At 33.3% G+C, this 14,228-nt stretch overlaps 1 protein-coding gene across 1 annotated transcript; it reads right to left on the reverse strand.

Moving 5' to 3' along the window:
* Positions 1 to 1,742: 1,742 nt before the first annotated feature.
* LOC306861808 (uncharacterized protein) lies at positions 1,743 to 11,974 on the reverse strand. The gene is made up of 5 exons (XM_079404294.1): positions 11,865 to 11,974; positions 10,961 to 11,134; positions 6,793 to 7,042; positions 3,865 to 4,551; positions 1,743 to 3,309 (listed from the first exon to the last, which is right to left on the reverse strand). Exons 2-5 carry the CDS (start codon positions 11,015 to 11,017, stop codon positions 2,585 to 2,587), a joined length of 1,719 nt encoding a protein of 572 aa, XP_079260420.1. The 5' UTR covers positions 11,018 to 11,134; positions 11,865 to 11,974; the 3' UTR covers positions 1,743 to 2,584.
* Between the last annotated feature and the right edge of the window lie 2,254 nt (positions 11,975 to 14,228).

The following is a 14,228-nucleotide window of genomic DNA, read 5'->3' on the forward strand; positions in this document are numbered from 1 at the left end:
GAAGATATTAAAACATAAACATTTAAGAAACATGAAAGTGAAAGTAAAAAAGAAAAGTAAAAATGGAAGAGCAAACAAAATGAAAGTGAAAGTAAAAAGGTGAAAAAGTAAAAATAGAAATAATAATAAAAATCTGCAAAATAAAACAGTAAAAATAAAAAAACTAACCAAAAGTCAAAATAAAACAATAAAAATCAAACTTTAAAAAAGAAAAGAAAAAACAGTAAAAAAAAGTCCAAATAAAACAGTAAAAATAAAAAAACTAACCAAAAGTCAAAATAACAATAAAAATCAAACTTTAAAAAAGAAAAGAAAAAAACAGTAAAAAAAGTCCAAATAAAACATTAAAAATAAAAAAACTAACCAAAAGTCAAAATAACAATAAAAATCAAACTTTAAAAAAGAAAAGAAAAAACAGTAAAAAAAAGTCCAAATAAAACAGTAAAAATAAAAAAACTAACCAAAAGTCAAAATAAAACAATAAAAATCAAACTTTAAAAAAGAAAAGAAAAAACAGTAAAAAAAAAAGTCCAAATAAAACATTAAAAATAAAAAAACTAACCAAAAGTCAAAATAACAATAAAAATCAAACTTTAAAAAAGAAAAGAAAAAAACAGTAAAAAAAGTCCAAATAAAACAGTAAAAATAAAAAAACTAACAAAGTCAAAATAAAACAATAAAAATCAAACTTTAAAAAAAGAAAAGAAAAGAAAAAACAGTAAAAAAAAGTCCAAATAAAACATTAAAAATAAAAAACTAACCAAAAGTCAAAATAAAACAATAAAAATCAAACTTTAAAAAAAGAAAAGAAAAAACAGTAAAAAAGTCCAAATAAAACATTAAAAATAAAAAAACTAACCAAAAGTCAAAATAACAATAAAAATCAAACTTTAAAAAAAAGAAAATAAAAAAAACAGTAAAAATAAAGTCAAAATAAAACAGTAAAAATCTAACTTTAAAAAAAGAAAAAAAAAACTGTAAAAATCCTTAATGAATAATGTTAAATAAAAATAATGTCAAAATAAAACAATAAAAATAAAAACTGTAAAAATCCAAAAACAAAGGCAAATAAGTTAATTAGTTAATTGGTATTTGAAGTTTGCTTTTTGTATTATTAAATATAGCAAAAATATAGGAATTAGAAGCATAACTGCAGTGACTGGAACTCTGAAGCATCGGGGGGAGGAGTCATCAGTCACATGACAATTAAGACTCAAGTGATTGGCTCAGTTCTGGAACCATGTGCCCATTAAGCAAAGATGGCTGCTTCCAAAGAGAGCATGCTCAACAACTTAAGCAACTACGTTTAAAATAAAGATACATGTATTCAGAAATATAAGAACTGCTTGGGTTATTTAAAGATTTGAGTATTTTGATCTATAACTTATAAACAGACAAAAAAACAACAGCTGACACCAAACAAGATGTGTGAGAGTTAGTTGTGACTTTCTTCAAACTTGCATTTGAAACTCAATCAAGATGATCATAAACCCTGCTCTGACCTTCTGGAAATCTTAAGGTAATGCCAATATTGTTTGTGTATATGATGATTGGTTAAAATCAGTGCTGGGTAGTAACTGGTTCTCTTTAAATCTGTATTAAAAATTGTTTTAAAATACTCAGACTACAGTTACTTTAGTATTAGATTAAATATTCACAAAATAACAGTAAACTATTCATAATTTATTCATTCTCCCTAATAATCCACTATTTACAGACATCATTTCATTCGTTTTCTCAATATTGCATATCTAATCACCTCCTGATGAAAATGTATTATTTTAATTATCACTCAGTGAGTCATTTAACCCTTTTAATGCTTTTTTTTTTTTTTGTCAGCTGAAACTCTGACTTAATATATTAATATGTCTCCCTGAGATTTTAGGTAGATAATTAAGAATTAAGTCAATAAGTAACACATTCTCTGATGTTGGTTACTGGTTGTTTTTTTATTTTAAACTATTGGTTTATGTAACATTTTTAAGATTGAATACATTTATCATGAACTTGCTACAGTTCCTTCACAAACCTCCGTTCTGGAAACCATAATGTAGTGCTTATGTGTACAATTAATGTAATGAGATTTATTCTATTTTACTTTTCTATTTGTGTTTTTATATCAATATGGTATCAAATTATCCTATATAAAAGTTAGGTCATCTAGTAATCTAAAAGTAATCAAAGAGTAGTCTGATTACATCAAATATGTAATCTAACAGATTACTAACTACCATTTTTGCCATGTAGCAAACTACAGTTTCTAAGTGATCTACCCAGCACTGGTTAAATGATAGCTTATCAATTGTTTCTGTACTAGAGTCTAGGCATTATTAGTTAGGGTTAGTGAACATTTGTGACCCTGGAGAACAAAACCAGTCGTAAGTAGCACGGTTATATTTGTAGCAATAGCCAACAATACATTGTATGATTCCAGATTTTCAAATAGTTGTGTATCAGCCAAATATTGTCCTATCCTAACAAACCATACATCAATGGAGAGATTATTTCCAGCTTTCATATGATATATAGATCTCAATTTAAAAAAATTGACCCTTATGACTGGTTTTGTGGTCCAGGGTCACATTTAAGACGTGTTCCTCAGCAGTCCTAGTCTGCGTAGTGCATCACGTCTGGCCTCATCTGTGGCTCCTCTGCCAGAAAACTGCACCGTTACTCCCTGAGTGCGGAAGGACGGCTTTGGCAAAGATTTGCAATGTAACTCTGGGGATTGCGGAGCGGGGCGTGACCCGGTGGGACTGAGCGGACTTTGGTGGCGCGATGGTTTTGGAGCCGGAGCGGGCGGCTGCTTCATGGGCGCTACGGGGTGCGATGCTTTCCTCTTGGGTAAGTCTTCTTTTGAATTCCTGTTTGAGCTGGAGATTTCCTCTTTTACTGGGGTGATGGTCTTGGTTTGGGTGCGATGGTTTGGCTGGGATGGAGTCATGACTCGTGATCTGCCGCCGAAGTTGTTGCTATGAATCTCTGAAGACTCTGTTCTGGGCATTGAAGATGAGAGGCTCTCGCTCCTGAAGGATGTTGTTGGGTTTAATGTGATGCTCTTACCGCCATAGCTGTTAAAATCACTGTGCATGACTTCAGCACTCGTCAAAGTTGGTGCAGGGCTAGATTTGGTTTGGCAGTGGTTTGTAGTGTCTATCACGTGGACGTTGCCGCTAGCGTTAGCTGGATTGGTAATGTTGAACGTGGTGCCACCGGTCTTGATGTTTTCTGAATCCCTCGGAGATGAATGCATGACGGATTGCCTCTGAGTGAGTCCGACTTTTGACAGCGCCTCCATCCTATTGGATCCTAGGACATATATAAACACAGTTTTAGTTCAATTCAATTAGATTTTATTGTTGGAATTTCTTCCAAAATTTGTCTTGCATCTCAAAGCGTCTCACATCAATTCACATTATTACAATTACACCAATTTAAACAAACACACCTTAATACAAAAACCAACAATACAAAAATATATATACAAACACAGCCAGAGTGCATTAATACAGTAGCGCTTTCTATTTTACAGAACCCAGAGGCCTACCCCCAATTCTGATTTATTAATTTTACAGACTGATAAACTAAAGATGTACGTGTTCTGTTCAATGTGAGAAGGGTCAGATCATTTTTCCTGACAGGGTCAGCATTTTTTTTTTCTATACAGATCTTGGCTCAAGCACTTGTCCCACAATTTTAGAACAAATAGTGCAGTTTTATTTATTTATATTGATTTATTTACAAATTATATAATTTATAGGTAGAAATTAAGTCTGGTTGACATTTATAATTTTAATTTAGTTAGTTCTTCATTGAATATTTTAATTTATACTTTAATATTAATATTTAATGTGATGCTCTTACCACCATTACTGTGCGTGACTTCAGCACTCGTCAACGTTGGTGCCGGGCTAGATTTGGTTTGGCAGTGGTTTGTAGTGTCTATCGCGCGGATGTTGCCTGGATTGGTAATGTTGAACGTGGTGCCACCGGTCTTGACGTTTTCCGAATCCCTCGGAGATGAATGCATGACGGATTGCACTCGCCTCTGAGCGAGTCCGAGCTTTGAAAGCGCCTCCATCCTAGACTTGTCTGGTGTCGGGTCTCGAAACGAAATGCTTCGCATGGGAAGGTTGCGCACACAGGCCGGTTCTCCACCGTCTAATGGGTGCTCTGGGCCGGTGATGTTAGAGAGCATCTGCGCCCGGCGCTCCTGAAAGCTGGCGGCTTCGGTGGCGATCGAGTGGGGAATGTGTTCGCGGCTGCTCTGCAACATGCTGATCCCGTCGGGGAGACGTGTGGGTTTGGCGTGGGTCGGAGGGCCGTGTTTGGCCGAGGGGTTCGTTGGCAACTCTACACTGCGTCTGCGCTGGAGCAGCTGCGATGCAGACAGGTCCTGGTGCTCGGCGATCTTGTTGGCGATTACAACCGGGGTGGGAACTGAACTTGTGGGCGGCTGGTGACGGGCTGGCGGCCCGTCTGGGACGTCCAGGTCACGTTTTGGCTTCAGCTCAAAATGGGTTTCAGGGGGTACAGTCAGCTCTTGGAAATCTGACAAGGCAAACACATTTACAATTGCGTTAATGGACCGCTGATGGTGCAAAAACATAATCTTGTGTAATGACAACACAATGTATATATGTGGCCCTGGAGCACAAAACCAGTCATAAGTAGCACAGGTATATTTGTAGCAGTAGGGTCAAAATTATCTTTTATGCCAAAATCATTAGGATATTAAGTAAAGATCATGTTCCATGAAGATATTTTGTAAATTTCTTACCGTAAATATATCAAAACTTCATTTCTGATTAGTAATATGCATTGCTAAGAACTTCATTTGAACAACTTTAAAGGTGATTTTCTCAATATTTAGATTTTTTTGCACCCTCAGATTCCAGATTTTCAAATAGTTGTATTTCAGCCAAATATTGTCCTATCATAACAATAAAGCTTATTTATTCAGCTTTCAGATGATGTATAAATCTCAATTTAAAAAAATTCGACCCTTGTGACTGGTTTTGTGGTCCAGGGTCACATAAATGTAATGACAACAATATGGCATCTAAAGAAATTTCTTTTAACAAATTTAATTTAAAAGTGCCAATTGCTTTACTGGTGAAAACATTGGGTCTCATTCACTAAGTGTGAATATCCACAAATCAGTGTGTGTGAATTCAGCATACAAGTGTTTTCATTAGCATCGTGATTCATAAATAACGCTCTTACTTTTTAATTATTTTCATTAAAATGTATATCTCACCATCAGCTAATTGCAACACTCATGTAGAGAGAACTAAAATGTCTAAGCTGTGCAAAAAAAAAAAAAATACTAAAATTAAAATTTGACTAAACTTCAATTTTTAAGGCAGCATTAATATTTGCATCAGTCTTGCGAATAGGTTTGTATTAACTGAAACTAAATCTATTAAAAACATTTTTGTTAATTGAAATTGTAATTAAATGATATTAAAAATCAATATAATTAAGATTTTAAATATTAAAGTATACATTAAAATATTAGATGAAAAACTTAAAACTAAATTAAAATTATAAATGTTAACCAAATTTAATTTCTACCTATAAATAAAACTGAATACACACTTTTTTTTTTTTTTTTTACATGACCTAGCAATGGAAAATAGTTAATTTCAACATTTACAAATACATTATTAAAAAACAAAAGTTTTGTCTGTTAATAATGTTAATGGATCTGAGCTAACATGAACTAACAGTGAACAGGTGATTACAACCAGTGTCAGAATTAACTAACATTCACAAAGATTAATGAATACGGTAACAAACTGCTCATCAATGTGAATGTTACTTCATTAATGTTAAGTAATGGGACCTTGCTGTAGAATGTTTTACCAAAAAAGCATGTAACAAAATGACTAAAACTACAAATTAAAAGTATGAAATTAAAAAGCTAATATTATGAAACCATAATGATAAATAAATGACACTAAAATAAGACAGGTTATGAATTTGTAATATGTCCTCCTGTGCATATAAATATGAAATATTCTACACTGTTATTAGTGAATGAGACCCATTGTCTGGTCTTTTGCTGTACAACGCTTATGAACATTAGCTTGAACACTGAAAACATATTTAGCATGTAAATTTGTCCTTATTGCAGCTAAAGACGCAATGACAGCATCAGCTGGATATCACTGCAGATTACTCATTTTATTTATTTATTTATTATTTGTCAATTAGCAGATGCTTTTATCCAAAGTGACTTACAAATGAGGACAATAGAAGCAATCAAAATCAACAAAAGAGCAATAAAATATAAGTGCTATGACGAGTCTGTTAGCTTAACACAGTACACATAGCAAGGTTTTTTTTTATTATTATAATATAATAAAGAAAAAAGATAGAATAGAGCAAGCTAGGCCTTTTTATGCTTTTGTTAATTGTATAATAAACTAAAAAAACGAATAGAATACAAAAAGAGTAGAAAAGCTAGTGTTAGTTTTATAAATGAGTTATAAGTATACAGTTCTTGTATACTTTGGTTATGTTTGCAATAGCCTACTAACATCCTACTCATGCTGTGTTTATACAGTGTATATATGCAAATTATACGCAAACAATTCCCTCTCTGCATTTAGTGCATTTAGTCTATGCTAAAAATTGTCAAATGGGGGAGATGCATGTTTTTCATGGGATTGTTTACATTTTTAAGAGGACAACTGGGCCTCGCCTTAATGCACTTGAAGTCATGTGACAACAATGCGTTATTATAGAACTTTATCTTAATGCATTTAGTTGGTGTTTTTTGGATACCTGGCATGACGGGCAGCGTGTCCCTCTGTTTGCTGGGATCGGGTGTAGGGTGCACCAGGTCAGTGATGTCATAATCTACAGGGCTGGGATGTCGAGCTGTAATGTATGCGGCTGGACGCTCCACCGCAAGCCTGTGCTTCCATGTGGATATTCCTGTCCTCTCATCGTCCTCCTCCAGGGAGCCGATGGTCTCCTCGAAGAACAAAATACACTCCCGCTCCTCCAGACTGAGGAACTGCAGATCATCATCCTACAAAAGCAGACAAGTGTCAAGTAATGCGCAATGTTTTTGAAAGAAGTCTCTTCTGCTCACCAAGGCTGCCTTTATTTGATCAGAAATGCAGTAAAAATTGTGAAATATTATTGTAATTTGAAATAGGTGTTTTCTATGTGAGTATATGTTAAAATGTAATTTATTTCTGTGTATTTTCAGCATCATTACTCCAGTCTTCAGTGTCACATGATCCTTCAGAAATCATTCTGCTCAAGAAACATTTCTGATTATTATCAATGTTGAAAACAGTTGTGCTGCACAACATTTCTGTGAAAACCGTGATGCATTGTATTTTTCAGGATTCACAGGTGAATAGAAAGTTCAAAAGAACAGCATTTAATTAAAATGGAAATCTTTTGAAACGATATAAATGTCTTTACTGACACTTTTGATCAGTTTAATGTGTCTTTACTAAATAAAAGTAGGCTATATTTCTTTTTTAATCTTACAAAACTTTTGAATGGCACTGTATGACTATTCCCACAAAAATATGAAGCGGAGTGAACTTGAGAACTAAAATAATATATAATAAAGATTTTATATATGAATATGTAAATATTAAATGAAAAACTAAGTGAATATTAGAAATGTTGCTTTGGCTTGACTAACTGAAAATAAATAAACTAAAGCTGAAATATAAATGGTAATATTAAATAGATTTTATTTAATATTCATTGACGATAAGAAATAATTCTTGAGTTAATAGTAACCACGTTAATAGTATGCTGTGAGTTAATAGTAACGGTCCATTACAGCTGCACGATTCATCCAAATAAAACAGAAATCATAATTACTGAATCAATTATTTATTTACTTTTCCTTCACAAGATACAGGGCTTTTACATTTGTATTAATGTAATTTCTTGTATTAAAAACAATCAAGCCCTGCTCATATTTCAAAAGTAACGCAAAAGTAACGTAACGCATTACTTTCCATAAAAAGTAACTAAGTAACGTAATTATTACTTTTTTAGGGAGTAACGCAATATTGTAATGCATTACTTTTAAAAGTAACTTTCCCCAACATTGCTTGTTAATGATGTTGTGTTATGCACATTCCAATCTACACGAAAGTCTGAATGACTGAATTTGTTTCCCATAATCATAAATCTGTTGATTATTAGGCTATTATTTAAATATTAACCCAAAAATCGGGGTTGCCTTAAAATCTAATATTTAGCTCAAATGGGTTCAGCTGACAAATAGTTTGGGAATCTCTAGTGTGTTAATGTCATGATGCATTATGCACTGTAATCTACACAGCTGCATTTATTTCCCATAATCTTAAGACTGTTGATTTTAAACAATGCATGTGCTTCAGAGATCAATCGGCTGTGTTTCAGAGGTTGACCCCTTGCTGAAGTGCCTCTCCCTGCTCAAACAGCAGAACACAGACTCCACTCACACTCTCGCTCAGGTGTGTGTGTGTCTGTGTGTGTGAGAGAACAGTGGGCTGCTTGTTCATCGCCCCGTGAACACACCCTTCACCCTGAACAGCCCCTCTGTAAGCCGTGCTGTCCGTGCACACATTGCATCACCTTTGTGGGCTGCTTTTAGTCTGTGCCATTAGATATTCAGAGACAGAAGCAGGACCGGCTTTTCTTCTCTGTAGAGAACAGCTGATGGTTTGAGTGCACTTTCTTTATCTCAAACACAGGTCTCTGGAGTCTTTTGTTCGAAGAGTTATCAAGTTACAGTCAACACAACCATGTCATGAAGAAATGGAGTGTGTGAGAGAGACCCATCAGAACGGTTTGTGGCACATAAATATAGTTTGTCTAAATAATAATTAAGGTTGTATGAATTCTACTATTTATACACCGTATATATGTATAATTGTGCATGGCACAGTATGCACTTTTATGCACATAATTTCCTGATGACCTATTTTTTGCTAAAAGACTGCCAAAACTGGAAATGGATAAAAAAAAAAAAAAGTTGCTGTAAACCTTTGCAAAAACATCTGTAAACAAAATTAATTGAAAATAATCATTAAACATCTTTTTGATGCACAATTCAGTCAATAGGAAGAGCTCATCATGTGCTAAATATGTGTATTTAATGCTGGATACACACCACAAGATAATCAGGCTGATTTTGGGCATGTAATGTCCCGATTATCTTGGTGGATCTAAAGATTATCTGATCAGATTTTCCTGTGGTGTGATGTGTGTTAAGAGTGACTGAATCTGCTCGGAAGAACATCGGAGGCGAATCGTAAATATTCTACATATCAGAAATCCAGATGTGTGGGGGGAACCCCCGAGGATCTGCAGATTATCACGTGAAACAAAGCCATATCCAATCAGAAAGTGAGCTGACAGAAGCAGAACAAACACAGTCAAGGCGCAGCACAAAAGGATTTGGACACTACCATCACAATTTCTTCCTGCCATCACCAAAGACTGGGACTTTAAAGCCTTCAATCTATTCTTTGAATAATTTGTAATTATTTATACTTAAGGAAATGCTTTTCCTTATTTATTTATTACTGTTTTTTTGTTTATTATTGTATTTGATGTCATTTATAAGTTATTGCCCTTGTATGTTCTTTGTTCTAAAATTGCAATAAAAAAAAAAAGGTTTATTCTCAAGTCTCCAGAGATTTTGTGAGGACTCTGATTGAAAATCTGTTGGTGTGCTGTCTGTCACGACACACTATAGGAGCAAAACGGTTCAATCTAGGATTTGTTTTGTCCATGTATGTGGTCTCTCACTTTTTGAAGATTTTTTAAATCTTTTAGTGTGTACCCAGCATAAGATGCATGGTTTTCACTGGATTGTTTAATCCTTATAAGATGACAAATCTTAAAAATACAAGATGTTAAAATAATGTTTCCAAAAGAAAACATGAGTGATGTTTGCACATGCGAAAGCTGCCCCACAATACTAGTCATTAATGTACTATAAAATATTCCATTCAAAATATGAATAACTATGAAAGTAATTAATATTCTGAAGATTTCATTTGTTTTTTTATTTTAATTTGTTACATTTGAATTTTTGTTTATTAGTTAATCTATGTTTTAGTTAGTCTTTATAGTTATTTTTTATTTCAGATTTAATTATTTTAGTACATCAACTTACACTAAATGGAAATTAGCCTTGGCAATTATCTGAAATAAAATATATTTATAGATTTAAAATATATTTAATTTCAGCTCAAATGCATCGCTTTAAAATTATTTTATTGTATAACAAATGTTATATAATGCTTTTTTTTTTTTTTTTTATAACCCTAATTGCAATGTGGTTTCATGAAAAGAATCAGGTTTTAATAATCTGGTCTCTAAATATGACTCATTTAAATCGGTGGGATGTTTTCACCTGTTTTATCGTCCACCTTCACAATTAAACAGCTGGGAAAATGCCACAGACTTAATTGTAATTGTTTTCTGATTACTTGGAGTAATAGTGCACGTCTCCTCAATAACACACATGAATGATTCGTGTCAAACAGACATACTTTAGGGTTTGTTCTAATCACTAATTGTGTGAGCGGTAATAATAGTGATGTGTCATTCAGAACCTGCTGGTTTTGAGTAGATCATGTCATGTTTCTCATGCTGCTCGACTGGATTCTTGTCTTTACTACAGAATCCCGTTCCTCTGGGAGTTCAGCGTATGAGACGCAAGCTCTCTAACACACACACCTGTCCTCCCAAACACAATGAGTGCCCTGTCATGCTTTAGAGACGAAGGAACTGGTTTCTCTGCTTGTGTGATTTCGGCATGAATCAGTGTTTGTGAATGTGTGGGTTATTTCCTTCCTTCATGGAAAAAAACACGCTTCATATATAATGTTTCAATCATAAATAAGATAGGGTTGGGCTCAGCTGTCAACATTATAATGAGCTTTATGTAAAAGCAATACACGTCCTGATTAATACTCACAGGACAGTTGTTCAGGCCGTAGTGAAGCGTCCGGCTCTTGTGCATGAGAGCATCCATGCTTACAGCATCCAGGGCTCGGCGTATCGAGAAAGAGTCGGGCAGTAAAGGTCAGGGGTCGCGTGAAATGATCCGAGCATTTCCACGAACCCGACTGACCAGTTTCACATGATACACCTGGAAAACACAACATAAAAATGATTAAAATGAATGAACTAACACACACAGAGCTGCTGGTGTCAGATCACTGAGGAATATAGTGTTTGTCACAGATCCCAGACTTCTGATCTGACAAAAACACATATACTTGGAAAATCAGAATTATATTGGAATATAGTTACTAATATTGGCTAAACAATATTGATGAAAACAAATAAAGCACTAAACTATTGATTGGTACACTGTAAAAAAAATAATTCTTTAGTACATAAAACATTTCAAATATTTCAAAGTCACATTTCTTTGTATTTACTAGTAATTATCGAGTGAAGATGTTGTTTTTCAGTGTAATTGTGAATCACATTCTTAACACAATTCATTCCTCAATAAACAAAACACGAACAATTAAATAAGGTATTTTATGTTACAAAATAAAACTTTTTTTTTTTTTTTTTTGCAATGTCACTATTTTACATGCATTACAGTATTTTAGTATTACAAATTATCAGTTCAATTAAATACAATAAATACACTGTATACTTCTGTAGTTTTCAAATGTACGTCATTGTCATGAACATAAGTAAATAACTAAATACAACAACATATTGTTTTGTATGTATGTGTATATATATATATATATATATATTCCGGAGTGAAATAACAACCTGGACATGTTTTCCTGAGATTCACCAAACTCTGAAAAGTTTAAAAAATTTAAAAGACTTTTAGAGAAAAAAGTTGAACTTACTGAAGCATCGTGAAACATCTGCGCAGAGACGAAGTGAAGTGAAGCAACGCGTTTAAATCAGACCCTGAGCCGCGGGAGCGCGCCGCGCGTCATCTCGCTCATCAGGTTCTGCGGGAGCGCGCGCGTCTCCTCTTACGTACAGCGCGCTCATGATGACGCGGGTTTCCTCATAAATCTCAAAGCAAACACGGCTGATAGATTCATAATTGATAAATAAGTGGTTTAGATTTAAAATGACTGAAACATTTAGTGTTTTTGTGTGTTCAGCGCCCTCTCGTGGCAAGTGCCTTCTATTACTGTTAGTCAAACACTATGATTGATTGATATTCTCCATGTTCAAATATTTAAAAATATATTTTTAAGCATTTAAAAGACTTCATGCATGTGTTATAGGTTTCATGCATGTGTTATAGCGCTTCAAAGCATCACACATTTTAATAGAATTATTTTGTTGTTCAGTAAAACATACAGATATAATTTATACTTCACACCAAATCCAAGTTTAGCATAAATTACCACACTGAAATATTAAAGTAGGAGGTCATTGTCATGAAACATTTTTTATCAATACAAAAAAAACAACTGCAACTGTTTATTGGCCTTGCTTTATGCAAAAAAAGCCTCCCAAGCAAGTTTTATTATAGGTTCATCAATTGTAAATATTTAATGAAATGCATGACATTTTAACATTGAATATCTGGTTCTAGAAACCTTGAAAATATTGTAAATGCCACACAAAAAAAATAAAAGTTCGAAAGATTGAAAACAGTGGGATACGGTCCTTGATTTATCAGGAAGAGCTCTGCATTGGTAATATCCGTGCACAACACTTGATTGAGCTTCCTTTGCTTTTTTTAGGCAGTAAAATAGTTTAAATCTCAGACCAAATCTCATGTGAAACCATATTTGGTTTTAACTGAACTGTATATATGGTGGATCACTGGAAGCAAAGCACTGCAGCTCTAAAAACCCTTAAAGGTGGCATCACCTGATCTCATCATTAAAGCCATGAAACAGGACTGAAAAATATTCTGATTAATACTCATCGCTTTGCATAATAATTGTACATTTATATATCATCTTAAGACATATTATTGGAAATATAGATTGTGTTTTTTATGTAACTATCTCCTGTGTTGTTATAAAGATCTGACTGATTTACATGACAAGGATTTTCATCATAAAAACATAAACATAAGTAGCAAATGTCATATTTCTGCTCCGTTTGAGTCTCTGAATAAAGCTGAGCTGTTTTTTCCTTGATATTCTCATTATATCACACGGTTCGAGCCAGGTGTATCAAATATGACACATAACATACAAACATCTCGTCTGAAGGTTCAAGATCCTGTTCCATTTAACCCAAAAAATTATATTTCTGATTATTGTTTCAGGCTTTAAGCATTTATTTTTTCAAATGTTTTGCTTGTGCACTATTTTTCTCTATAAACCACGTGCTTTAATTTTTGGTTATTAAATACAATGCATTTAAGACAGAACTAATTATGATTTAAGTGTCCAAATAATGTTATGGTCACAGTATTAATATCGATGGACTCTGCTGTGAATAGTTAAAACAAACTAAAAATATTTTACAGTACAATTGTAATTTAAAACACTAATATTAGTCTTCATTTAATAACCAGTTAACATAATAATAATAATAATAAATAGGATAACTGTTCACACTGATTTAGTTAGAAAGGCCAGACTATATAATGATTCCCAAACTGAGGCTGAAGTGTATGCTAGAAATTTCCCTGAAGAAATATAATATATAGTGCATATCATAACTAGAAACATGCATGTTACAAGCCTAATACACTTAGTGTCAGTTGTTTTGTTTGTGAAATGCACTGTTTTCTCTATAAACAATAGCATTTGCTTCAGCACAGAACCAATTATGATTTAAATGTCCAAATAATGTTAAGGTGCTCAGATATAAGAATAGATTTCTACTGAAGAAAAGGGCGGTTTTCCAGGTGTTTTATTGTTACAGAGGGTCGTGATTCATTTATTAAATTTGATAAAATCAATGCAAACTAATTTGAGTCAAGGTTTTCCTCTCACTCGCGTTATATCTGCAGAAATACATCACTTTAATATAATTCGCAAGATTCACCACAAGATGAAACTCCAATTATAAATGTAGTTTGTCAAATATATTAGTCAATTAAAGGGGTACATTTACATGCTTCTCGTGGTAACTGACAATTCATTAAAAATTAAATCAAAGCAAACTATTTGAATGCATTTAATGTTTTCCCCTATGGACCAGAATTAAAGATGTAGAAATAATGAAGTATATATTTTGTGGACGCACAGTAGAATCAATAACTTATTAAATAATTACAAATATTTAAC

The sequence above is a fragment of the Barbus barbus genome (genome assembly GCF_936440315.1).
Source record: "Barbus barbus genome assembly, chromosome: 42".
In the NCBI taxonomy this organism is placed as follows: Eukaryota; Metazoa; Chordata; class Actinopteri; order Cypriniformes; family Cyprinidae; genus Barbus; species Barbus barbus.